The 27,773-nt window shown below is 43.3% G+C and overlaps 1 protein-coding gene across 24 annotated transcripts in view; it reads left to right on the top strand.

The window, feature by feature from the left end:
* Nucleotides 1-27,773, top strand: part of ZNF75D (zinc finger protein 75D) — a 35,957-nt gene that overhangs the window by 5,069 nt on the left and 3,115 nt on the right. For 5 of the 24 annotated variants that reach the window (XR_011446417.1, XM_070291988.1, XM_070291982.1 and 2 more), the window contains exons 2-6: nt 8,789-9,312; nt 10,499-10,688; nt 11,402-11,493; nt 11,815-11,941; nt 17,752-17,903. Coding sequence is in view for 22 of the 24 variants with exons in the window: in XM_070291988.1 (XP_070148089.1) it covers nt 8,866-9,312; nt 10,499-10,688; nt 11,402-11,493; nt 11,815-11,941; nt 17,752-17,903 (1,008 nt within the window). In the remaining 2 variants the exon portion in view is untranslated. Of the gene's footprint in view, nt 1-2,713; nt 2,775-6,535; nt 6,968-8,788; nt 9,313-10,498; nt 10,689-11,401; nt 11,494-11,814; nt 11,942-17,751; nt 18,671-27,773 lie in introns of those variants that run through there. The other 19 variants (XM_070291985.1, XM_070291993.1, XM_070291984.1 and 16 more) reach the window with 11 other exon arrangements.

Here is a 27,773-nt window from a genome sequence, read left to right as displayed (position 1 = left end):
AAATGCAGGAAGTGTCCCTGTACCTCTCGAGCCTAGATAGGCAGCAGGAACCAGCCATTTCTTTGAATACCTGTGGCTTCCTTGAAAGAGCTTTGTTGTTGTTTCTCTTGGGTCACCTCTGAGAAAATCAAACTCTCAAGGCCATCCTCAGCCTTGCTTAAAAATGTCTATGACCCTGAGAAAATGTAAAGTCAAGACAAGGGTTACCTTTATCTAGGACCTTTCTTGTTTCCGAAGCACCTTAATCGTCGCTGTTTCTCCCTTTTTTTTTTTTTTTACAGTGTGACCCTTTGGATATCTTGTAAACAAAGCCAGCTGTGAGTTTTCCTAGTAAAGTGAGCAGAAATTTTCATACATAGGTAGAAAGGGGCAGTGACTTTTATAAGTGTTCCCAGGAGGTAAGGAAAGAAGCAGTGTTGATGCCATCTGATAGCTTAGTGGGGGAAACTTGCTGAAAAGAATAAGGTTACTTTTTCCTCTAATTCTTTCCTGATCTGGGTGTCTCAGTTTCCTTTCCAGTATTAATATGATGGAAAAGAGAATATAGATGTTCCATGAAGCAAAGGAATCAGTCTTCATAAGAAGATGAAGGGACAGAGCAGTTATCCCTCATCTCACTGAGGATAAGAAACTGGAATGATCTATTAAAATGTAGAGAAAGTCAAATACCCCCGTTTATAAAGGTGGGACAGGAAGTGCACAGATCTTATGATGTCACCAAGCTGATGTTGCTCCTACTTGAAATGTTTCCCTTGAAGCCTGAGCAAAGAGGAGGCCCGTATAATTGCTCTTAGGCACTAAAACGGCATTCCAACAGGGGTCTTCACCTAGTCCCCAGATCAGCCCCCCTTCTGGTAAGCTTTCACCAGTGGTAAAGAACCCATCTGCCAATGCAGAAGATGTAAGAGACACGGGTTCCATCCCTGGGTCAAGAAGATTCCCTGGAAGAGGACATGGTAACCCACTCCAGTATTCTTGCTTCCACCTATAAAGTTGTTTGCTGCTCAGTATCGCATCTTGATTCCTTGGGTGACTCAAAGTTGAAGTGTTTAGAGGAAAGAAAATCCTTTTCACACAGATTTTACACAGTTTCTTTTTACTTAGTGTCTCAAACATATTAGCCAAAACATAACTATGGAAGGGATCTGGGTGTTATGGATTTAAATTATAAGTAAGTTATAAACCTTTAATTATGCATAGTTTTATAATGGAAAACATGGGTCAATGAATGCTTAAACCACTAATCATATTAATAATATGTAAGGAAATTTAAGTGAATTACAACCTGTCTTCCTGGAGTCTATAGTCATTTAACTTTTTTTTCTTTTCTTTGAAGCATATAAGCATATAAGCCATAGTAGGTTATAAGGAAAACTGGAGAGATCATCATACTTCTTTCCATATTCATTTTAAATGGCTAACTGTATAATCTAATTTCTTTTGAAGACAATTATAAGGAATAACCTTTAGCAGATTAATATTAAATTTCACATGGTTTAAAAATCTCACTATTTAAAAAAGAGGAAAAAGAAAATGCCTTTATCTGACCATCCTCACTGGTTAGTGACTGAGCTGAAAGGTAAGCCTGGGAATTATCCAGAAGCAACAAGGCTCTGACTTCTCTTCCATTGTCATAAAACATTCGGTTGAGAATGCCTGAAAACGACTCCCTGGTGAAGCAAACATCTTTACTAGTTTTACAATCACAGATAATGCACTGCGTCCTCTCACACTTTTGGGCAGCTTTGCTCTGCAAATAAGGATTAACCTTATCTTCTGAGTGTAATCTTAGTTTGCATGTTAAAAGGCGGAAAGGCGCTCCTTGTTTATTTTCCTCCTTGGCTTGCAGATCTCTGGTATCCTTGCCAGAGTAGTTTCTCACACTGATTTTTCACACTGACGTCAGTTTCATCTCCACTGTACAACTGAGCTACACATAGTTTCTCCTCTTTGATTCTTATAGATAACTTTTGTCCAAATGGCTCAATACTAGGTAAAAAATGAAAATTTGGAGACACTGACAACCTGAGATATCTGGGTTCTTAGAAGGATGCCTTCTCCAAAGAACTATGCTAAGCACTACAGGACGTGTAAGACCAAACAAGATTCCTGTCCTTCAGGGAAGCATAATATAGTAGCAAAAGCATGGGGTATAACAGGAGACCTAACTTGGTCTAAAATCTGCCACCTGTAATCCACATGACTCTGTGGATGCCGCGTCCTGTATCTGAATTTCTTTATATGTCAAAGAGAAATATAAATGTAAGGGACACCATGAGGTTAAAGCCTACCTAACAAGAACAAACAATAATAGTTGGGGAGCACGTGCCTGCAAACCAGAAAAGGATTTTAAAAATATCAGGGACTGCTGCTTCTGATGCAGCGAGGGGTCTGGCCAGGAGGACCAAAAGCCTCTTAACTCGAGTCCCGACAATCCTGGTCATGACTTTCGGAGATCGGGGTCCTAACCAGGCGAACTTCCCGGTAGAAAAGGCCACCGGCTGTTGGAATGCGATTCAGTAGTAATCTGGATGCAAGACACGCAGCAAGTCGGGGATTCCGAGATCGCGGACGGTCGCAGGAGACAGCCTCCTTCGCGGCGCCGCTAGGACTCCCGTGAGCCCGAGACTCGGTGACCTGAACTGTCCTTTTTTTTTTCTGCATCCGGGGCTGAACCCAGGATGGGGCGGACGTGCGGGACACTTCTGGACTCGCGCGCGCGCGACCCCAGACGTGCGGGACACTTCCGGACTCGCGCGCGCGCGACTCCGCAGGTGGCGGGAGGGCGGTTATGGGCGTGGCTATCACGCAGCCACCGGAAGCCACTCTCTCTTCCGGTTGGCGCCCGGCCCGCAGCACGAGACCCCAAAATGGCGTGGCGGGGTACGGTCTCGAAGCGCTAGAGGGGTCGCGCCGGGGACTGAACTTCAAGGTCCGTGCGCTCCCGGGGCCTCGCGCCTTCCCGGCACAGCCCCCGGGGGCGCGGGAACCCGGACCTGCCTTCCTCCCCGCGACGGCGTGAGGTGTGGTGACTCCATAGCCGAGCCCAGAGAGAGGGAAGTGGCGTCCACGGAAGCCAGAGCTGGGAGGAGGTAATCGAGGAGCTGATTTTCGTTCTGGGTTTGGTCAGGAGACCCCCGAGAAATAACCCCCGATACCCTTAGAGATACCTCACGAGCCAGCTGCGTTGCGGTGAGCGGGGGTGGGGGAAGGGCGGAAGTTAGCCGGGGCGCAGCCTTTTCGTTTCGCTGTGGCGTCTTTGCCGGGAGGCGGGTGGCTCTGAGAACCGGCGGTACCTGTTCTCGAGGAGGCCGGTACTCAGACAGTCACATCTAACCTCCGGAAGCAAACTTTTGTGCACTGTGTGGAAATAACACCCAGGGTTGCTGCTGAAGTAGACTCGGAGGCTGCTGGTGTGTTGAGAGCTTTTGGTACTTTCGACGCAGAAGGTGTAGGTGGGGCATAGGGCAGTAAAGCCTACCAGTGCACCCAGCGAAACTTGCCCGTTTCTGCTGGCTTACGAGCATATTACTGGTGAACTTGAAAGTCGCTCAGTTGTGTCCCAACTTTTTATGAATACAGTCCGTGGAATTCTCCAGGCCAGAGTACTGGAGTGGGTAGCGTCTTCCCAACCCAGGGGTCGAACCTAGGTCTCCCACATTGTGGGTGGATTTTTTTTTACCACCTGAGCCACAAGGGAAGTCCAAGAATATAGGAGTGGGTAGCCTATCCCTTTTCCAGCAGATCTTCCCCGGCCTAGGAATCGAACTGGGGTCTCCCGCATTGCAGGTGGATTCTTTACTAACTGAGCTATCAGGGAAGCTCCGAGAAAGAGATCATTTCAGCCTCCAAGACATTAGTGTCTGCTGACAGAGAAATGCAGGAAGTGTCCCTGTACCTCTCGAGCCTAGATAGGCAGCAGGAACCAACCATTTCTTTGAATACCTGTGGCTTCCTTGAAAGAGCTTTGTTGTTGTTTCTCTTGGGTCACCTCTGAGAAAATCAAACTCTCAAGGCCATCCTCAGCCTTGCTTAAAAATGTCTATGACCCTGAGAAAATGTAAAGTCAAGACAAGGGTTACCTTTATCTAGGACCTTTCTTGTTTCCGAAGCACCTTAATCGTCGCTGTTTCTCCCTTTTTTTTTTTTTTTACAGTGTGACCCTTTGGATATCTTGTAAACAAAGCCAGCTGTGAGTTTTCCTAGTAAAGTGAGCAGAAATTTTCATACATAGGTAGAAAGGGGCAGTGACTTTTATAAGTGTTCCCAGGAGGTAAGGAAAGAAGCAGTGTTGATGCCATCTGATAGCTTAGTGGGGGAAACTTGCTGAAAAGAATAAGGTTACTTTTTCCTCTAATTCTTTCCTGATCTGGGTGTCTCAGTTTCCTTTCCAGTATTAATATGATGGAAAAGAGAATATAGATGTTCCATGAAGCAAAGGAATCAGTCTTCATAAGAAGATGAAGGGACAGAGCAGTTATCCCTCATCTCACTGAGGATAAGAAACTGGAATGATCTATTAAAATGTAGAGAAAGTCAAATACCCCCGTTTATAAAGGTGGGACAGGAAGTGCACAGATCTTATGATGTCACCAAGCTGATGTTGCTCCTACTTGAAATGTTTCCCTTGAAGCCTGAGCAAAGAGGAGGCCCGTATAATTGCTCTTAGGCACTAAAACGGCATTCCAACAGGGGTCTTCACCTAGTCCCCAGATCAGCCCCCCTTCTGGTAAGCTTTCACCAGTGGTAAAGAACCCATCTGCCAATGCAGAAGATGTAAGAGACACGGGTTCCATCCCTGGGTCAAGAAGATTCCCTGGAAGAGGACATGGTAACCCACTCCAGTATTCTTGCTTCCACCTATAAAGTTGTTTGCTGCTCAGTATCGCATCTTGATTCCTTGGGTGACTCAAAGTTGAAGTGTTTAGAGGAAAGAAAATCCTTTTCACACAGATTTTACACAGTTTCTTTTTACTTAGTGTCTCAAACATATTAGCCAAAACATAACTATGGAAGGGATCTGGGTGTTATGGATTTAAATTATAAGTAAGTTATAAACCTTTAATTATGCATAGTTTTATAATGGAAAACATGGGTCAATGAATGCTTAAACCACTAATCATATTAATAATATGTAAGGAAATTTAAGTGAATTACAACCTGTCTTCCTGGAGTCTATAGTCATTTAACTTTTTTTTCTTTTCTTTGAAGCATATAAGCATATAAGCCATAGTAGGTTATAAGGAAAACTGGAGAGATCATCATACTTCTTTCCATATTCATTTTAAATGGCTAACTGTATAATCTAATTTCTTTTGAAGACAATTATAAGGAATAACCTTTAGCAGATTAATATTAAATTTCACATGGTTTAAAAATCTCACTATTTAAAAAAGAGGAAAAAGAAAATGCCTTTATCTGACCATCCTCACTGGTTAGTGACTGAGCTGAAAGGTAAGCCTGGGAATTATCCAGAAGCAACAAGGCTCTGACTTCTCTTCCATTGTCATAAAACATTCGGTTGAGAATGCCTGAAAACGACTCCCTGGTGAAGCAAACATCTTTACTAGTTTTACAATCACAGATAATGCACTGCGTCCTCTCACACTTTTGGGCAGCTTTGCTCTGCAAATAAGGATTAACCTTATCTTCTGAGTGTAATCTTAGTTTGCATGTTAAAAGGCGGAAAGGCGCTCCTTGTTTATTTTCCTCCTTGGCTTGCAGATCTCTGGTATCCTTGCCAGAGTAGTTTCTCACACTGATTTTTCACACTGACGTCAGTTTCATCTCCACTGTACAACTGAGCTACACATAGTTTCTCCTCTTTGATTCTTATAGATAACTTTTGTCCAAATGGCTCAATACTAGGTAAAAAATGAAAATTTGGAGACACTGACAACCTGAGATATCTGGGTTCTTAGAAGGATGCCTTCTCCAAAGAACTATGCTAAGCACTACAGGACGTGTAAGACCAAACAAGATTCCTGTCCTTCAGGGAAGCATAATATAGTAGCAAAAGCATGGGGTATAACAGGAGACCTAACTTGGTCTAAAATCTGCCACCTGTAATCCACATGACTCTGTGGATGCCGCGTCCTGTATCTGAATTTCTTTATATGTCAAAGAGAAATATAAATGTAAGGGACACCATGAGGTTAAAGCCTACCTAACAAGAACAAACAATAATAGTTGGGGAGCACGTGCCTGCAAACCAGAAAAGGATTTTAAAAATATCAGGGACTGCTGCTTCTGATGCAGCGAGGGGTCTGGCCAGGAGGACCAAAAGCCTCTTAACTCGAGTCCCGACAATCCTGGTCATGACTTTCGGAGATCGGGGTCCTAACCAGGCGAACTTCCCGGTAGAAAAGGCCACCGGCTGTTGGAATGCGATTCAGTAGTAATCTGGATGCAAGACACGCAGCAAGTCGGGGATTCCGAGATCGCGGACGGTCGCAGGAGACAGCCTCCTTCGCGGCGCCGCTAGGACTCCCGTGAGCCCGAGACTCGGTGACCTGAACTGTCCTTTTTTTTTTCTGCATCCGGGGCTGAACCCAGGATGGGGCGGACGTGCGGGACACTTCTGGACTCGCGCGCGCGCGACCCCAGACGTGCGGGACACTTCCGGACTCGCGCGCGCGCGACTCCGCAGGTGGCGGGAGGGCGGTTATGGGCGTGGCTATCACGCAGCCACCGGAAGCCACTCTCTCTTCCGGTTGGCGCCCGGCCCGCAGCACGAGACCCCAAAATGGCGTGGCGGGGTACGGTCTCGAAGCGCTAGAGGGGTCGCGCCGGGGACTGAACTTCAAGGTCCGTGCGCTCCCGGGGCCTCGCGCCTTCCCGGCACAGCCCCCGGGGGCGCGGGAACCCGGACCTGCCTTCCTCCCCGCGACGGCGTGAGGTGTGGTGACTCCATAGCCGAGCCCAGAGAGAGGGAAGTGGCGTCCACGGAAGCCAGAGCTGGGAGGAGGTAATCGAGGAGCTGATTTTCGTTCTGGGTTTGGTCAGGAGACCCCCGAGAAATAACCCCCGATACCCTTAGAGATACCTCACGAGCCAGCTGCGTTGCGGTGAGCGGGGGTGGGGGAAGGGCGGAAGTTAGCCGGGGCGCAGCCTTTTCGTTTCGCTGTGGCGTCTTTGCCGGGAGGCGGGTGGCTCTGAGAACCGGCGGTACCTGTTCTCGAGGAGGCCGGTACTCAGACAGTCACATCTAACCTCCGGAAGCAAACTTTTGTGCACTGTGTGGAAATAACACCCAGGGTTGCTGCTGAAGTAGACTCGGAGGCTGCTGGTGTGTTGAGAGCTTTTGGTACTTTCGACGCAGAAGGTGTAGGTGGGGCATAGGGCAGTAAAGCCTACCAGTGCACCCAGCGAAACTTGCCCGTTTCTGCTGGCTTACGAGCATATTACTGGTGAACTTGAAAGTCGCTCAGTTGTGTCCCAACTTTTTATGAATACAGTCCGTGGAATTCTCCAGGCCAGAGTACTGGAGTGGGTAGCGTCTTCCCAACCCAGGGGTCGAACCTAGGTCTCCCACATTGTGGGTGGATTTTTTTTTACCACCTGAGCCACAAGGGAAGTCCAAGAATATAGGAGTGGGTAGCCTATCCCTTTTCCAGCAGATCTTCCCCGGCCTAGGAATCGAACTGGGGTCTCCCGCATTGCAGGTGGATTCTTTACTAACTGAGCTATCAGGGAAGCTCCGAGAAAGAGATCATTTCAGCCTCCAAGACATTAGTGTCTGCTGACAGAGAAATGCAGGAAGTGTCCCTGTACCTCTCGAGCCTAGATAGGCAGCAGGAACCAACCATTTCTTTGAATACCTGTGGCTTCCTTGAAAGAGCTTTGTTGTTGTTTCTCTTGGGTCACCTCTGAGAAAATCAAACTCTCAAGGCCATCCTCAGCCTTGCTTAAAAATGTCTATGACCCTGAGAAAATGTAAAGTCAAGACAAGGGTTACCTTTATCTAGGACCTTTCTTGTTTCCGAAGCACCTTAATCGTCGCTGTTTCTCCCTTTTTTTTTTTTTTTACAGTGTGACCCTTTGGATATCTTGTAAACAAAGCCAGCTGTGAGTTTTCCTAGTAAAGTGAGCAGAAATTTTCATACATAGGTAGAAAGGGGCAGTGACTTTTATAAGTGTTCCCAGGAGGTACGAAAGAAGCAGTGTTGATGCCATCTGATAGCTTAGTGGGGGAAACTTGCTGAAAGGAATAAGGTTACTTTTTCCTCTAATTCTTTCCTGATCTGGGTGTCTCAGTTTCCTTTCCAGTATTAATATGATGGAAAAGAGAATATAGATGTTCCATGAAGCAAAGGAATCAGTCTTCAGAAGAAGATGAAGGGACAGAGCAGTTATCCCTCATCTCACTGAGGATAAGAAACTGGAATGATCTATTAAAATGTAGAGAAAGTCAAATACCCCCGTTTATAAAGGTGGGACAGGAAGTGCACAGATTAAGTACTGGATAACATCAAAGCTCCTTTTAGCAAATGCATGCAAGTTTTTTCATCCCTCAACCTTAAAGAAAAAGTGATGAACTAACATTTGTCTTTCCAGAGCTGTATATTTGTTTCAAAGTTGGGTAACAGAAGAAAGGTTGAGAACATGTCCTGAGTCTTGAGCCTTCAGGAATGGCAGTTAATTTTAAAGAGGAGGCAGAACAGTTACTTTCTGTTCCTGCTTTTCTGATAACTTTCTGTTCCTTCTTCTTTGATAACTATAAATAGTAAATGTGCGTCATGTGGCTTTATTCTTGATGTGTACTTTTTTTTTTCCTCCCCTCTCTCAGTGCCCTTGGGGAGAAGATCCACTCACTGGTTTTGTACCAAACCTGACAAGGCCTCAGTTATCAGGTGGCCCAGGAGGATGTCACAAGTAGGAGAAAAAGTGTTCCCAGAGCAAATAATGATGAGCCATGTGGAGGCGAATGCATGCTTGTACCCACATGTGGAGGTTTTGCAGGGTACTAAGAGGTCTGTGAAAGAGAGTTCCGATAAGAGTAAGAAATCCAGCCCACAGATGGGCAGTCTTAGTCCTGAGAGTGCTCGCCAGCGCTTCCGGAGCTTCTGTTATCATGACGCACCTGGACCATATGAGGTTATCAGCCAACTGCAGGAATTATGCTATCAGTGGCTGAGGCCACAGATCCACTCAAAAGAGCAAATCTTGGAATTGCTGGTGCTGGAGCAGTTCCTGGATGTTCTGCCCAGTCATATCCAGAACTGGGTGCAGAAGTATCATCCACAGAACATCAAAGAGGCTGTTGCCCTGGTAGACCGCTTTAAGAGAGAATCTGGTGGAATAAGCAATGAGGTGAGCAGAAAGATTCCTTACATGTACACTGTGAAAGAGGGTGAAAGTGGGGTCAATAATTGGAGAATGAGATGGATTAAGTCACTCTTCTGTTGTTCCTTTAGAATAACTAAGTGCGATCTGAAATCACAGACTTGAGCAGTGATAGCTTCCAGGTTTGGGAGTTCCTGAGAGTCTTTTCCTAGCCTTAGAAAAAAGAAATGCATTTTGCCCTCTTTAGGACCAGGGTGAATTGAAGGTGGTGGGCCTGGCCTAGATGGCCAAGGAGACAGGACTTAGCAGCCAAGAAATAAAAGGCAAGAAAATGCTAGAAAGGGAGGAAAAAAACCTCTGAATGCAGGGTTTTAAAGGTCAAAGGCAGGAGAGGGTAGCAGCCAAAGTATAAGTCAAACCTTTCTGGGGAGACTGCAAAGAAAGAGAAGAAATGGAAAGAGAAAAGGGAAGCAAGGATCAGAAAGGAGAACAAAGCTAACAGAAAAATGGAGAAAATCTGAATGCTGAGGGGTGGTGCTCTCTGGGATGGGAACACACATCTCAGGGCCAGGAGAAAAGAGCCTCTGTGGCCTTCCTTCATGCTTTCCCTTGGCCTTGCTGGTGAGTGGGTAACCAGGTCTGCCTTGGGGAGATGGCAGCATACTTCCTCTCCTTGAGAGCCCACCTTGAGGAGCACAAGTGTCTTATACACCTGAAGTGTATGGAGGAAAGTTGAATCCAGTTCTTCCCCCATTTTTTCCTCTGCTGCATCCCCTTTCTCCATGAAATTGTTCCCTGGACGTGGGAGGATTGGAAAATCTAACTGACCGAAAACCCTTTTTTATTCATTTTCTTATTCTTTAGAGAAAACTAGAAAATAAAAGTCCACTAAATCAAGGATCCAAGTCTAGAAAGCAAGAGAGTGGAGGCAGTGAGAGAATAGGCAGCCTGCCCCTACCCTGCTCTTGGCCTGAGCCGTGGCTGTCCAAGGAGGTGTGGAGGCCAGCAACAGTCATAGCTTCTCTCATTTTAATCTGATTTCCCCAGATCATGTGTACAGTTTCTTGTGAGAAAATCATGGCACAATATCTCTTCATTTTTTAAAATTACTTCCTTACACACTCCCCAAACGTGGACTCGACTCTTGTTTGTTCTTCTGTCACCACCCCAAAACCAAAAGCTCTTTGCTAATGAGGATGGGCATTATTTCTAGGTCACAGCCCATGAACTGGGAAAGGACACAGTGCTCTTGGGAGGAACAGCAGTGGCCCCAGGCTTTAAGTGGAAGCCAGCAGAGCCCCAACCAATGGGTGTGTTCCAGGAAGAATGTTCGAATATATACCAGGTACTGCAAGAGCCGGGCTGGAATACTCACAAAGAAACCCAGCCTGTGTATGAAGGAGGTGAGGAGTTTTATCATAATTATCTTTTCCTGGGAGCTGTGATAGTAATTGGTTCAGGTAGCATGTCATGGGAATTTTCCAGGTGCCCAGTCATGCTTTCAGTTAGGATGTCTTTCTAGTGGGAGTACAGTAGGTCAGTGGTGGGTGACGGTGAAGGTCATTCTGGGGTGCAGAAGCATCCAGACCACAGAACCCTGGTGTTCACAGTGTGGACCTTTTTCTATAGAAATTTGAGAGGGGAGAAGAAGGTAGAGCAGGGACAAGGCGGGGTCATCTCACCGTTAGAGGAGAAATTGGGATCAGAAATGGGCTGTCAGTGGCAGAATGGGAAGAGAATTGTACACCAGGAAAAAAGTAATGAAATCTCCCATGTTTCCCACCATACACTGGAGGACCCAAGGTTTTAATTTTCAAACACCTCTAATGCTTGCCCAGCTCAGTGAACATTTTCTTCAATGAGAGGAAAAACAATGGATTTCCTTTTATTTAATGAAACCTGGGAACCAGTTCTATGGAGTGGTGGCTTTTTGGTTTTAATTTATAAGGAGAAGGCCACTTCTGGTGCACATATGTGAGCACGTGCATGCGCACACACGCGCACGCACACATGTGAAGGTGAGCTGTCTTTATTGAAGGAGTCCTAAACTGTAGAAATTGGTTTGGGGTGTTCATAAACAGAAAATATATTTTTTTTTCTGGCTTCTTCCCCACAGCTGTGCCTGATGAAGAGAATCTAACCTTTTGTGAGCAGAAAAGCACCCTAAGCTGGAAGATGGCGTCTGAGCTCACCTTGCCTAAGTCCCAGGTGAGCTGTACTTTACAAGCTTTTTCAGGTAGCCTGAATGGGGCCTTGTCCACTTTTCTCTGCTGCCCATGATCCTACCTTACACAGCAGATGCTCTGAGGCACATTAGCCCCAGGTGTTCCCTAGGCAACTAAGATTGACGCTGTGGGATTGGGCACCTCCCAAGCTGTGTACTGATCTCTTGGGTACCTTTTCTGTCATCTCACTTCTTTTCCCTTGAATCTTAACTTTTTTGGTAACTCTCCCATGTAATTCAGAGATGAGTGATAGGATGGCTTCTGTTGTAGCGAGTACTGAACTACAACTTACTCTCTTCTTTAGAGGCCGTTGACATTTGAAGATGTGGCCTTGTATTTTTCCGAGGAAGAATGGCTAATAATGGACCCTGATCAGAGGACCCTCTACCTTGATGTAATGCAGGAACTCTATGAGAATGTCACCTCTCTAGGTAAAGAGTCTTCCTTTCTTTTGTACAGCAATTGAGCAATCTGTTACATCCTCAGTTCATGGAAAATACACACCGGTGAGAGTGTCCCAGCAGTGGGTTGGTTTTCAGCTTGATGGTGTGAGGGAAAGGGAAGGCAGATCCAGATCACCTGGAGAGCTTTTTACACACATCTTTCTCCTAAGTAGACTGCTTGATTTATCATACTCTTGCCCTACCCTGCAAGCCCACTCTTTCCACATCTTTTCCATGTCAGTAGAAAGCACAGTTTACCCAGTTGTTCAGGCCCCAAACCTCTCAGTTATCCTTTTTTCCAGTCCTTTTGTTATACCCTACCCCCCAGCCAATCAGTGAGCAAGTACTCTTAACTCTGTCTTCAAAATAAGTCCTGAATACAACCATGTCTCAACCTCTTCTGCTCTTACCATCCTGGTCTCTGCCACCTCATCTCTAACCAGGTCTGCTGGAATACCACAGGACTCCCAGTCCCATGACGTTTCCATGTGTCCTTAGGGTTAGTTCCTAGCTTCCTCATTGCACATCCACTCACAGCCATGGTAGAATATAAAGAAGATATTGAGTTTAAGATTCCGCCCATTTAAATGTTTGGAGTAAATAAAAGTATAAAGAGTTATTCACTTTTTCTGAAATAGTCTAGAATTTAGATGGCAGTCCATGACCTCCAAGTTTTATTCTCAGAGCATTATCATTGCACCCTACAAGGGCAAGAACCATAGACCTAACGTCCCTAAGAGTTCAAGGACATTCTTGGAGAGTCTCTTTGAGGTAAATGTACATATAGGAAAAGGAGAAAATTCCTTAATAGGAGCCTTTATAAGGGCTTAACAATTTTAAGATTTTGTTCCTACATATTAAAAAAAATTAACCTCTTTATTGACTTATTTGTAGATTCACATGCATATTTTAAATGTAATACAAAGAACCCATATACACTTTACCCGTTTTCCCTCAATGATAACTTTTGCAAACGTATATAATGTCACAACCAGGATAATAAAATGGGTACAGTCCACTGACCTTATTCATATTTCTATTTTTCCTTGTATTCATTTGTGGGTGTGTATATATTTAGTTCTGTAAGGTTTTATCACATGTGGAGGTTTGTATATTCACCACCCCAATCAAGATGCATTACCACAAGGATGCTTCCTGTTGCCCTTTTATCAATATAACAACACACACTTCCCTCCCACACCCTACCTCGTCACCAACCTAGGCCAACCACTGATCTGCTTACAGTTTTTAAAAATTTTGCCATTTCAAAAATATATGATTAGAGTCATAAAATACGTAGCTTTGGGAGATTAACTTGTCTCCTTCACAATAATTCCCTGGAAATTCATCTAAGTTATTGTGTGTATCAGTAGTTCATTCATTTTTACTGCTGAGAAGCATTCCGTAATATTGATAAACCACAATTTGTTTAACCATTCATCCATTGAAAGATATTTTTGCTGTCTTCAGTCTTGGGCTATTGCGAATAAAGCTGCCATGAACATTCCTGTACAGAATTTTGTGTAGAGATGGTAGGTTTTCGTTTCTCTGGGATAAAGAGTGAAAGAATGAAATTGCTGTTTCATGTGGTAATTAGATGTTTAATGCTAAACTGTTTTTCAGAGTGGCTGCATCATTTTACCTTCCTAGCCAGCAATGGATGTGATCCAGTTTCTCCACATTCTTGCCATTGTTTAATAGTATTACCATTAAAAAATTTTTTTTGGCATTCTGTTAAGTATGTAATGTCATCTCATTGTGGCTTGGACTTGCATTTCGCTAATAGCTAATGATGTTGTAGTTTTTCATGTGTTTAGTTGCCATCTTTATATTATCTTCAGTGAAACGGCCTTTGCCATGGTTTTCATTAGGTTGTTTTTTAACTGTTGAATTTTGAGAGTTCTCTTACAGATTGTAGTGCTTTCTTGGGTATATGGTTTGCAAGTAGTTTCCCCAAATCTGTATATTTTTCTTTTTATCCTCTTCCCATGGGTTTCCACAGAGTAAGTTTTTTATTTTGATGCCCAATTTTTCACTTTTCCTTTTACTGATTGTATTTTTGCTATCAGGGCTAGCCATAGATCCCTAAAATTTTCTGTGTTTTTCCTAAAAGTTTTTTAAGTTTGCATTTTAGTCTGTGATTCATATTGAGTAAATTCTATATAAGATACGAAGTTTAGATTGAAGCTCATTTGTTTTTTTGCCTATGTAGGTCCAGTTGCTTCAGCTTTGTTTATTGAAAAGGCTGCCCTTCCTCCCTTGAGTTGTTTTTGCACTTTTGTCAAAATCAGTTGGGCATACTTGTGTATCTGCTTTGTTCCATCGAGTTATGTGTCTATACCTCTGCCAATATTGCACTGTCTTGATTACTGTAGCTGTACAATATAGAAAGCCTGAATCAGATAGAGTCTCTCTTGCCACTTTATTCTTTTGTCAAGATAAATTTTAAGCTATGCTAGGGCCTGTCCCTTTCCATGTAAATTTTAGAATAAGCTTATCTAGAAGAAACTTTTTTGGAATTTTGCTAGAAATTACATTAAACCATATGTTAATTTGAGGAGGAATGATATCTTTATTGTGTTGATTTTTCCAAATAATGAACACAGTATGTTTGTTCAAGTTTTCTTTGATTTCTTTCATCATTTAAAAATTATTTATTTATTTATTTATTTTGGCTTCACTGGGTCTTTATTGTGGTGTGCAGGTTTCTCTAGTTACCGCTTGAGGGCTCTCTCTAGTTACACCGTGCTAGCTTCATTACCTGGAGAAGGCAATGGCACCCCACTCCAGTACTCTTGCCTGGAAAATACTATGGACGGAGGAGCCTGGTAGGCTGCAGTCCATGGGGTTGCTAAGAGTCGGATACGACTGAGCGACTTCACTTTCACTTTTCACTTTCATGCACTGGAGAAGGAAAAGGCAACCCACTCCAGTGTTCTTGCCTGGAGAATCCCAGGGACGGGGGAGCCTGGTAGGCTGCCATCTGTGGGGTCGCACAGAGTCGGACACGACTGAAGCGACTTAGCAGCAGCAGCAGCAGCTTCAATGCCCTGGGGCATGTGGGATTTTAGTTCTCCAACCAGGGATCAAACCTGAGTCCCCTGCATTGGAAGGTGGATTCTTAACCACTGGACCACCAGGGAAGTCCCATCACCAACTTTTTGATAGGAAAAAAGTTCATTTTATTTACGTTTTTGTTGGAGTATAGTAGTTCATCTACTTTTTATAATTTTCAGTCTGCATATCCTCTACATGTTTGCCAAATATATGCAGAAGCATTTAATTTTCATTGGCACAGCTGTAAATGTTCACTGTTTTTATATAGGTATGCCTCTAATTTTATGTTTTATTCTTTTATCCTGTGACCCTACTGAACTTGCTTATTAGTTCTAAGAAGGTTTTTCCTGGGATTTTTATACATAGTCACATGATCTACAGTCCTTTTTATTTATTTTTTACCTTGTTGCAATAGGTCCAACTTCTGGTACAATGTTGAATAAGAATGGTGAGAGCAAACATCCTTGCCTTCTTCCCAATTTTATCATGGAAACGTTATGTCTTTCACTATTACATGTGATGTCAGTGCAGGGTTTTTATTGATATTTTATCAAGTTGATATAATTCCTAACTTTCCTAGGGTTTTATTTATTTATTTTTGGCTCTGCTGGCTCTTCGTTGCAGCACTCAGGATCTTTTTAGTTGAAGTGTGTGAACTCTTAGTTTTGGCATACAAATTCTTAGTTGCATCATTTCAGTGTCTAGTTCCCTGACCAGGAATTGAACCTGGGCCCCTTGTATTGGGAATGTGGAGTCTTAGCCACTGGTCCACCAAGGAGGTCCTTCTTGAAGTTTTTTTTTTTTTTTTTAATCGTTAATGGATGTAGGGTTTGTCAAATACTTTTCTGTGTCAGTTGATGGGATTATGATCTTTCAAAGCTTGTCGGTATATGGTGGGTTATGTTGATTGATTTCAAATATTGAAATCCTACTTGATCATGGTATATAATGCTTACATATTGTTACATTCTGATTGCCAATATTTTGTTGAGGATTTTTGTGTTGAAGTTCATGGGAGATGTTTGTAGTTTTCCTTTTTAGTACTGTCTTTGTGTGATTTTGTTATCAGGGTAATTACTGGCCTTATGAAATGGTTTGGGTAGTATTTTTTCTTTTCTGGAAGAGATGATATAAAAGTGGTGTTAATTGTATAGATATTTTGTAGAATCCTCCAGTAGCACTATATGAATCTGGAGATGTCTGTTTTGGCAGCTTTTTAATTATGAATTCAATTTTTAATTTTCAGTGTGCTGTTCAGATTATCTATTTCACACTGGTTGAATTCTGATAGCTTGTAGATTTTGAGAAATTTACCCATTTTCCCCTAACTTAAAATTTGTGAACATAAGTTGGTTATAGTATTCCCTTATTACCTCTTTAATTGCTGCAGAATGTGTAGTGATAGACCCAATTTCCTTCCTAATATGGATGGTTTGCGTCTTCTTTCATTTTTGCCTAAGTTAATACAGGTTTATCAATTTTATTAATTTTTTGAGGAGCAAGTTTTTTGTTTAATTTCTGCTATGATCTTTATTATTCCTTTCTTCAACTTTTATTTTCCTATTTTTCTGGTTTCTTGAGGTAGAAACTTAGATTATTTATTTGAGAGCTTTCCTCTTTTCTATTGTATGCCTTTAGGGCTATACATTTTCCTCTGAGCATTGCTATAGCTGCATTCCACATATTTTGATATATTATAATTTCATTTTCATTTAATTATGTATTTTTAAATTTCCCTTGAGACTTTCTCTTTGAATCATGGATTATTTAGAAGTATATTTCCATTTGTTTCCATATATTTAAATTTTTTCTATTGTCTTTCTGGTTTTGATTACCAATATGATTCCATTTTTGTCAGATTGCCTTTTTCACTCAAATTGTGATTTTTTTTTTTTTTTTTGGTTCTAGGTGTGCTGTGTGATTTATTTTTTTGTATCCTGATCATTTTGTCTATTATGTTAGGAGAGTCTGGGTCCTATTTAAATATTTTAATGGGCAGTCACTCTGTTTTAGTTTAGCATGTAAGTTCTTTCCTACTTTGTGGGATATGTGTCTAGTGACATAATTTTCAGAGCCTTTATGGTATTATTTTGGTTTCCTTGATTTATGTGGTACTGCTGGGATTCCCATGTGCTCATGCTCATGCTGCCAAAGAGTGAGGAATGAGGAAGATCTTTACTTAGGCTAGAGTGTCTCTCGGTGGGAATCTCTGACCCATAGGAATGAAGAAGCTTCCTGGGGCAGGCTGCTAGTGGCTGGTTAGCGAGGTCCATCTTGCTAGTTCTGCATGACAAATCTGATGTCTCCGATTGGAGTTCTGATGTTGTCAGAAGGTTTCCCATTTCAGATTGCGGATGGAGTAAGCCTATTCAGGTAGCCTTCTGTTGCTCAGTTGAGATTTGGAAAACACTAGATCTGGGTTGCCTACATTTTTTGGATGTGGGGATGTAAGATACCTACTGTGTTACTCTTATAGTCCTGGAGTCCCAAACAATTTTGCCTTCCTCTTACCACTTTTTAGAATTCTCTGTTCATTGTATCTTGCATTCTTGAATGGATTTGTTGTTGTGCCCAGAAAGGAAGACCAGGGAGAAATGGGTCTGTGCCATTTTGTCCAGATTGGACCAAAAATCCCTTGTTCCTGTATTTTTAAAAAGCTGTCAGCGTTGATTTTTCTTTCCATGCCTGCAGTTTTCTTGTTCTGGGAAACAGGTGGCTGATTCTTCTGTTTATTCCAACAGGGTTAAAGCTCAAAAATGACACTGGAAATGACCCACCTGTATCTCTTCCTACATTAGAGATACAACCATCAGGATGCGAAGTAGTAAGAAAGGCCACAATGAAAGATGCTGAGACAACAATGGGCAATGAAAATTACGGTTGTACATGCAGGGTACGGAAACGAGTTCGCGCTTTTCCAGGGAGGAAAAGAAAGAAACTTAAAACTTGTAAACAAGAGCTTCCAAAACCTGTAGGAGTTCATGGGAAAGGCTATGAGGGAGAGAAACCTTTTAAATGTCAGGAATGTGGAAAAAGCTTCAGAGTTAGCTCTGACCTTATTAAGCACCAGAGGGTTCATACTGAAGAGAAACCCTATAAATGTCAACAATGTGATAAGCAGTTTAGATGGAGTTCAGATCTTAGTAAGCACTTAATGGCACACCAAGGAATTAAACCATATAGGTGCTCATGGTGTGGAAAAAGCTTTAGTCATAACACAAATCTACACACACACCTAAGAATTCACACTGGAGAGAAGCCCTTTAAATGTTATGAATGTGGGAAAAGATTCATTCAGAACTCCCACCTTATTAAACACCAGAGAACCCACACAGGTGAGCAGCCTTATACCTGTAGCATATGCAAGAGAAATTTTAGCAGGCGTTCAAGCCTTGTTAGACACCAGAAACTCCACAAGAGAAGGGAATCATGTCCAGTGTCTCCAGTCTGAGGAAAGTCACCATTTAGAGATAGATCCTGGATGTGATGAAAGAGTGCATAATGTTGAAGTAGCCAGTAACAATGTTTTTAGGAGGGGCACATGGGATGTTTTGCAAAAAGGAATCTAAACTCTCTGTTTTATGCAGCTTTGTATCTTCAGTGCCTACTACCAATACCTGGCAAGTTCTTTATAAATAAAAGAGTGGAATTGTTCTTGTATATCTGAAGTTACCTGTTTGTATCTGTCTGGTTACTCAGCCTCCCCATCCTCCATGATCTAAATTCTTCAGGTATCAGGTACTCAGTAAATACATGATGGTGAGGAATCCTACTCCCATTCTTTCTCAGTAGAGATGGATCATAAGAGTACACAGTTTCTCTGAAGGGAGCTCAGAATGAATTACTAAGTTTGAGGCAGTATCTGTGGCTGTCATCCTATCTACATGAACAGCCTAAGTCCAGGGTTCAGGGAACTGTATCCTGAAACAGGAAGAGAAGTTTCAGTGTTTGCCCTGGGAGAAGTACCCCCATTCTAGTTGCCTCTCCCCTGAGCACCCACTACTGCAGTGTTTTCTGTCAATTAATTCTAGCATTAAGCAAAGGCCTGGGGGCCTTGGAAACACTTGATACCTTTCTTCCTGCTGAGCCTTCAGCACTGAGGTATTTAGACTGAAATGATGAAGGAGGCAGCCTGGGCTCTCTTCCAAGTACCTATCTCCATAGAAGGGATAGGGCATGTGAGTGGCCTTTTTGTTTTTTTTTTTTTTTAACTTTCGTTATATGGACTAGAAAACTTTGAAGTTGATGCCACCCTGCTCCAGGACCTAACAGGAGGCCAACTTGTATGGCGCTTGAGGCATTGCTTCATATGTATGGATGCTTTGCAGGAAGATCTGGAGATTTTGCAAACTGAATTATTCAGAATGGTAAGGAGAGCTCTATGGCCTCATGGTCTTGTAGCCTCAGTGAACATTGGATGCTAGGAGGGGATGTCCAGTCAGAGCAGGGTAAGGCCTATGACTTAAAAGTGATGGCTCACTGAAAGCCAAGTCAGACAGAAACTGGTTTGTTCACATTGGGATTTTAGTTCCCAGACCAGGGATCAAACCTGTGCCCCCTGCAGTGGAAGCATGGAGTCCTAACCACTGAATAGCCAGGAGAGTCTATGTGTAGCATTTAGAAAGAAGAGATGGACTCAAAAATTGAAGGAAGTACTGTGCAGATGGAGCCAGTAGTTATTGCCCATTCACCAAAGTTCCTGAGAACAGGTTGGCAAAAGGGCACTCCATCTTCCCAAAGCTGCTGTCCCCACTCAGAACACTTGTAGCTTCAGCACCTGGCTGGGCTCTGTGTTGTACAGCAACTTCTCACCTGCTACAGAGATTTTTTTTTTTTTTAAGGCATAAATGGCAGGAAGACCTTTTAGATGTAAATAGAAACAGGAAGAGGATTGGGAATTCCTGGTTCCAAGTTCAGATACTCCACTTCTCCAGGAAGAAAGGACATTCTTGTAGTGGAACAGAATGTAGAAGTTGGGTCTCCTGACTGACTCATTAGTACCTATTTTTCCCTTTCAACCCTCTGCCACGGCCTCGCAGGGCCCCTTTCCCCATGCATCTTGACCACTCATATCAGCCCTCACCATCTCAGAAGTGGGCACTAAGGGAAGAAATGGCAGGATGGAATGAAGGAGAGATGTCATTCTGCTTCATACTCGCTAGCCATCTCCCCAGAATGTGGCTAAAGAGGTGAGAACTCCAATGCTTTTCTCAGGACAACGGAGACAACATACAAAATCCAGGGGACTGGAGATGCAGGCTGGATATTCATTCAGGGGACAAAATGGAGAGACCACTTAAGATCCCACAGGCAGAGATGGCACTGAAGAGAAGAAAGATGACCAGAGCCGGGCGTGAGGGCTGTGGGCTCCTCTATTTCCACCACTGTGCTCCAACTCAGAGCAAGTGAGAGATATCAGGGAAAAGATTGGCTGAGAATGGAGCCAGGAGAGCAGCAGGCAGTGGTCTTTTGCCTTCCAATCTCTGTGATGCCTGAGGTTGGGAGTCAAGGGCTCAGGGAGCAGAGTGCCACTGCCCACTGTGACCAAGGTACCAGGACCTGTCCTCATGTGTAGGCCAGTTCATTCAAGACATGTCTCTTCAACTTCTGCCCAGAAAACTGACATGGCTGCTACCAAAGAGCCTGTGGGGCGTCCCTTCCAGCCCTTCTCCCATCCCAGCAGCCTCTTCCTCCATCACTACCTTGCTCCCTAGGCCATGGCCATGCCCGCTTCAGCCGCCACGAATTGTGTCAACTGTCCCTCTGTCCCCAGGGGAATAGGCACAGTGACTGAGAATGGGCAGGAAGAGAAGAATGAAATTATGGTCTTCTTGTCAGATTCAAAAGCTCTCTTTGCTACCTCTTCTCTGTAGTTTTTGAAAAGCATGAGATGTTAGGTTGTTGGTCACCATGATGACCCTGTTGGGGTGGGATGGAGGGAAGCTATTCCTAATGAGGGGATTCCCTACAAAAGCCTGTCCCAGGCTGGGTGGTCAGACGTAGTGGCTGTGAAAGCCGTCCATTCCTGTCACTGTCTTTGCCTTCTTCCCTCCCTCTGTGCCACCTCCTCCTCCCTACCATCATGGGCCAGGCGAGGGATGCAGCTGTGGAAAAAGTGAAGGGGAGGAAGGGCCATCCTCCTGAGGATCAACAGTCATGAGCACGTGAGGAGGAGTGGTGGTGAGCACCTGTCACCTCTTGATCTTCCAGACCACCTGGGGAAGGAGGGAGGGAGGAGGCCAGGCCAGCTCTGGGAAGCAGTTCTGCCCCAGGGTTGGCATTTCAGGTGAAGTAGAAAGATGGAGAAGGAAATGGCAACCCACTCCAGTGTTCTTGCCTGGAGAATCCCAGGGACGGGGGAGCCTGGTGGGCTGCTGTTTAAGGGGGTGCACAGAGTCAGACATGACTGAAGCGACTTAGCAACAGCAGAGAGAAAGAGCCAGGAAACGCCAAGAGAGGTTTCCCTCATCCATCCTTAGGCTCTGATGTGTGACCGGGGGTGACAGGAAAGAACTGACTCCAACCCCTGGGCTGCAGACACCTCAGAGGAACTTGAGTTTGGTGACAGATCTCATGGCTGAGAGTGTTCTCTCTTGAGGTAGTACCCATATATCTGCCATCCCCAGGCCTCCCTTGGGGAGGCCCTTAGCTTCCCTAACGGGTGTTATTGTGGGTTTTCTTCTTAACCTTATGCCCCATTCACTGAAGTGTCAGCACCATATTTTTTGGGCATTCCCCATGCTGGAGCCAGTGCAGGTTCTCACATAAAGTTGAGGTGGTACAGGCACAAACTATCTGCGCATTTTGTGTGTGTGTGTAAAAAGTAAACCTAAAGGGAAACATCTAATCCCTTGCCAAGACTGAAAAATAGCCATCTTAACTCTGTCTATTGTTTGCTTTTAAGGAATAGTTAGGGAGTTTTGGGGAGAAGGCAATGGCACCCCACTCCAGTACTCTTGCCTGGAAAATCCCATGCGTGGAGGAGCCTGGTAGGCTGCAGTCCATGGGGTCGCTAAGAGTCAGACACGACTGAAGTGACTTAGCAGCAGGAGGGAGGTTTGGATGGACATGTACGCACTGCTGTATTTAAAATGGATAACCAACTGTAGGGCACAGGGAACTCTACCCAATGTTGTGTGGCAGCCTGGATGGCAGGGGAGTTTGGGGGAGAATAGATACACGTGTATACATATGGCTGAGTCCCTGGGCTATGCACCTGAAACTATCACAACATTGTTAATCGGCTGTACCCCAAAACAAAAGTTAAAAAAAGGCCCTTCTTAAAACAGGTAAGCAGGAATGTGAGCTGAGAGAAATGTAACAGCAGGGGGCAGTCTATGTGGCTCATATTCTGCTTTGTCCAGCCCTTACCCCCACAGATCCTGACACAACGGGTGAAACCTTTCTGAAAATTCACAACAAGGGAGAAAATTCTCAGGTCTTCAGGCTCAGTGGACACAGGCCTACCCAGGCCCAGGCTCCTAATGGTCCTTGTACAAAGACTCGCCCCTCCTTTGCCAAAGCCTTTCTGCCTATTGTGCTGGCCAGGGCCCCTCTGGGAGCTGGCATCCCTGTGGGATAGATCAGCATGAAAACAATATATCTTCCCTTCAGTGGTCTTCGACAAGTCTGGGAAGCAAGGCTTCCTTATCTGTGGTCCATGGATGAGTTCAAAGGACTTTCAAAATTCTGAGTATGTGGGCATTTCTCTGAGAAGCTAGGTGGTAACTTTTGTGGATTATTGAAAGTCTTTGTGACCCCTGAGCCTTTAGGCACAATTACTGCTGCAGTTACTTAAAGCTGTGTCCCTGACTCCTCAAGTCTTGTAGTGCATTAGGGCTGAAGGGCCCTTGGAAAAGCCAGGGAGACCATTCTCCTGGATTTACAGAATAGGCAACTGAAGCTTAGATGGTTTCCTTTCCAGGGTTTTGAGGCAGAAGGGGGATTGCAATAGAGTCTCCCAAGATCCAAGCCTTGAGACTAAGGTCCCTCTCTCCACACATCACAGTAACTTCACCCTGGCAGTGGCATCTCAGGAAGTGTCATCACTTTCAAAAGGTGATCTCTTGGCTATCTCCCATGGGACTAGGGACTAGGAATTCGTTTTTAGCGATGGTCTGTTTTGTTGTTGCTTCCCAGGTGGCTCAGTGGTAAAGAATCTGCCTTCCAATGGAGGAGACATAAGAGACAGGTTCAATCCCTGGGTCAGGAAGATTCCCTGGAGGAGGTCATGGCAACCCACTCCAGTATTATTGCCTGGGAAATCCCATGGACAAAGGAGCCTGGTAGGATACAACCCATGGGGTTGCAAAGACTCGGACACAGCTCAGTGACTAAACAGCAACAATATCCTTGCACAGGCAGGTCCAAAATCCTCTGATAAAGGAGAACACACTTCAGAAGTTGGGGTGCTGCAGTTCCCTAGCCCCTGCCAGTCAGCAGAAGCCTGGGTGCTCGAGGCCCAGAGAGGCTTCTTGGAGATGCTGTCTGAGGAGTACCTCTGATGAGTCCTTTAGTCCAACAGGCTTCAAACCAAGGTTCACTTATGCCTGGGGGGCACCCAAAGACTGCCCAAGGGAGACTGGGGCACAGATAGTTTTAAAGGAATCTATTTCTGGGGCCTCCTTGGTGGTCCAGTGGTCAAGACTCTGCACTCCTAATGCAGGGGGTGAGGATTCGATACCTGAATAGGGAACTAAGAGTTCGCCTAGTGGCCCAAAATAAATATGTAAAAGAATCTATTTCCAAATCCTTAGTTTCATATCTTTTTCTTCCTAAAACTGATCTGGGGAGACCCAAAGGACAGTATTCCATTCCCACCTTCCCTTCTCCTCAAGCCTCCCACCACCCTCCCCTGCCCTGACCTCACCATGGTACCCCACCCCAGAGTGAAAAGTGTTTGAGGAGCCAAAGAGGCCTCATTATTAGTGCTGTTGGAATCTTGGTGAAGAAATCGTCACCTGCCCCAAGGTCATGAAGATATTTTCCCATGTTTTCATTTACAAGTTGTATTATTTTACTTTATATATTTAGATCTATAATTCTTCTGGAATTGATTTCTTAAACAAAATGTAGCATATCCATTCAATGGGTAATTATCTAGCCAAAAAAAGAATGAAACATTGACACATGTATAATATGCTGCTGCTGCTGCTGCTGCTAAGTCGCTTCAGTCATGTCTGACTCTGTGCGACCCCATAGACAGCAGCCCACCAGGCTCCTCCGTCCGTGGGGTTCTCCAGGCAAGAACACTGGAGTGGGGTTGCCATTGCCTTCTCCGATGTATAATGTTAATGAACTTCAAAAAACAATATGCTAAATAAATCAGGCACCAAAGGTCACATATGATTCCACTTACTTTAAATACCCAGGGGAGGTAAACCCATAGAGACAGAAAGCAGATAAATTTTCCAGAGGCTGAGGAGGCTGGAGTTTGGGTTGATGAGAGTGTTTTCAAAGTTGATGGATGTCATGGATGCACAGCATAGTGAATGAACTAAGTGCTACTAAACTGTAGCATTTTTTGAGGTACACTTTTTGAGGTCCATCAGTGTTGTAGCGTGTGTCAGTTTTCATTTCTTTTTATAGCTGGATTAGATTCCATTGAATAGATAGGCATATTTTGTATCCATTCTTTCACTGAAGGACATTAGGGGTATTTTGATCTTTTGGCTATTGTGAATAGTACCATATGAAGATTCATGTACACATATTTGGATGCCTCTTTTCAAAATAGGGATTCCCTAGTGGCTCAGATGGTAAAGAATCAGCTTGCAATGAAGGAGACCTGGGTTTGATCCCTGGGTCAGGAAAATCCCCTTGAGAAAGGAATAGCTACCCACTCCAGTATTTTTGCCTGGAGAATTCCATGGACAGAGGAGGCTGGCAGGCTCCTCAAAATAACTGAAAAAAGCAATTCTTTTAGGTATATACCTAAGAATAGAATTTCTTGGCCACATGGTAGTTGTATGTTTAACTTTCTGAGCAAACTCCAAATGGTTTTCCACAGCATATGCACCATTTTACATTCTCACCATCCAAGTACAAGGGTTCCAATTTCTCCACATCTTCACCAAGTCTTGTTAATGTCCATTTACTTTTCATTATAGTCATTCTAGTGGATGTGAGGTTGTACCTATCATTGTGGTTTTGATTAGATTTCCCCAATGACTAATAATTGAGCATCTTTTCATGTGCTTGTTGGTCATATGTATATATTCTTTGAAGACATGTCTGTTTGAGCCCTTTGCCAATTTTTAATTGGGTTGGTTTTTTTGCAGTTTGTTATTTATATATTCTGTTTATTATTTATATATTCTGTTATCTATTATTATAAGTAATAGTTATTTTATATATTCTATATATAATAAATAATAGTTATTTATATATTCTGGATGCTTGAACCTTACCCTATATGTGATTTGCAAATATCTTCTCCTATTCTGGAGAAATGCATCACTTTCTTGCACAGAAGTTTTTACTTTCATGAAGTCCTATTTTTTTCTTTAATTTCTTATGATTTTGGTGCTATATCTAAAAACCATTGTCAAACACAAGGTCATGAAGATTTGACCTATGTTTTCCTCAGAATTTTTATGTTTTAGCTCTAACATTTAGGTCTTTGATCCATTTTGAGTTAATTTTTGGTTGTATTGTAAGGTAGGGGTCCAACTTCAAACTTTTTCATGCGGATATACAATTATCCCAACACTATTTTTTGAAGAGCCTATTTTTCCTCATTGAATGATTCTGACACCCTTGTCAAGAATCATTTGATAGTAGATGTATGGGCTTGTTTCTGAACTCTCAATTTTATTTCATTTGTCTATATGTCTGTCTTTATGCCAGTACCATACTGATTTGATTACAATAGCTTTATGACAAATTTTGAAAAAATCAGAAAGTGGGGGTCCTCCAATATTGTTCCTCCTTTTCCATGTTGTTCTGATTATCGGCATGTCTTGCAATTCCATAGGAATTTTAGGGTTGGCTTTTCTGTTTCTGCCAAAAGAGCTGTTGAAATGTTGATAGAGATCATATTGAGTTTATAGATTGCTTTGTGTAGTATTGTCATTCTATCAATAAATCTTTCAATCCATGAACACAAATAGTTTGCATAATCAAAGAAGGAATTACTTTGATGATTAAGGTCTTTTTAAAAATGCAGCTTTTAAGTAGATAAACATCAGGTAGATCTGGGTGGGCCATATTCCAGGCCTTGTAAAATCCACTATAAGACCAATTGTAAAGAAGGCAGAGAAGAAAAAGGTAATAGGTAAGAAACTTCTAATTGCATATTAATTACTTGATCATATGAAATATTTACTATGCCTGGAAAGCAACTCCAAAAGGTATATCCTGTAATGACTGAATGGTACTGATTTGGTTAGTGCTTTCATTTGCAACAACATCTCTCCAATACTAAATAAGCTTGTTCTAAAATTTTAAGTTATAACTAATATTTTAAGAAATATTAGACTCGATTATACTTACCAAAGGAACATTAATATTTTCCTTTGTGTTAAATATGGATTTAGACTTTTACTTAAAAAGGAATTAATGTGATCAAACTGATTAATTCTAGTCATCATTGTTGGGTCACACCTAGTACCAATCAGTCTCTGAAACTTTTGCTTCTGTCTTCCCTTTCATGGCACGGTTCCTAGTCAACGTACTCAGTTGGATTTGGGGGCAGACCATTAGGAGGCTTCACAAAAGCTATAAAATTCCTTTCCTCAGGTGGCCCTGGCATTCTAGGAGCTCTGGGTCAGCATAATGGCTCATTCTGATAACTGTGTGAGGATGATCCCAGGGCAAGGTACACTTATGTCCTTGTACATTTAACTTATAATTTGCACATGACTGTGCACAACTGGCAGGAAATTACAGATACAAAGGGTCAGCATTTCCACATATTTTGGTGGGAGGGGGGCAGAAATTCAACCCATAACATCCTGTTTTAATTTGTATTGGACTGTATTAACTATTTTATGTGGGATTGAAGGTTCAAGGTCTTCCATTTTATAGAGCAAATTGTGTCAAAGACTTTATTTTTCATTAAATCAGAGCATATTTTAGGGTAATGGGCTATGGAGGAATTTATGCAAGGCAACAATTCTGATGGTTACAGTGAGGTATAGTTTTTGTCCTCTATTTTTGTGTTTGGTAACTCTCTCCAAACTAAGAGTAATAGGTTCCTTTTTAAAATTTAGTGAAGACCCCCAGGTATAACTGTGTTTCCTAAGCCTGGTGCTGATTAAGGCTATGAAGCTTTGCCAATTGGTGCATATGAACAGATCCTAAAGTTAATTTAGAACCTATATTGTAAGGGTACAAAAGCCAATTCAGTTCAGTTCAGTTGCTCAGTCATGTCTGACTCTTTGCAACCCCACGGACTGCAGCACGCCAGGCCTCCCTGTCCATCACCAACTCCCAGAGCCTATTCAAACTCACGTCCATCGAGTCCGTGATGCCATCCAGCCATCTCACCCTCTGTCGTCCCCTTCTCCTCCTGCCCCCAATCCCTCCAAGCATCAGAGTCTTTTCCAATGAGTCAACTCTTCGCATGAGGTGGCCAAAGTAGTGGCGTTTCAGCTTTAGCATCATTCCTTCCAAAGAACACCCAGGACTGCTCTCCTTTAGAATGGACTGGTTGGATCTCCTTGTAGTCCAAGGGACTCTCAAGAGTCTTCAAAGACCTGTGAGAAGTCCAAGAGATTCTACACCTATATAGAAAAAATAGCACAGGCTGTGGTGGGTGGGC

This window comes from Ovis canadensis, chromosome X, assembly GCF_042477335.2.
Source record: "Ovis canadensis isolate MfBH-ARS-UI-01 breed Bighorn chromosome X, ARS-UI_OviCan_v2, whole genome shotgun sequence".
Lineage (NCBI taxonomy): Eukaryota > Metazoa > Chordata > Mammalia > Artiodactyla > Bovidae > Ovis > Ovis canadensis.
Note: the sequence above shows the minus strand (reverse complement) of the source record. Positions and strands in the feature narration are given on the sequence as shown.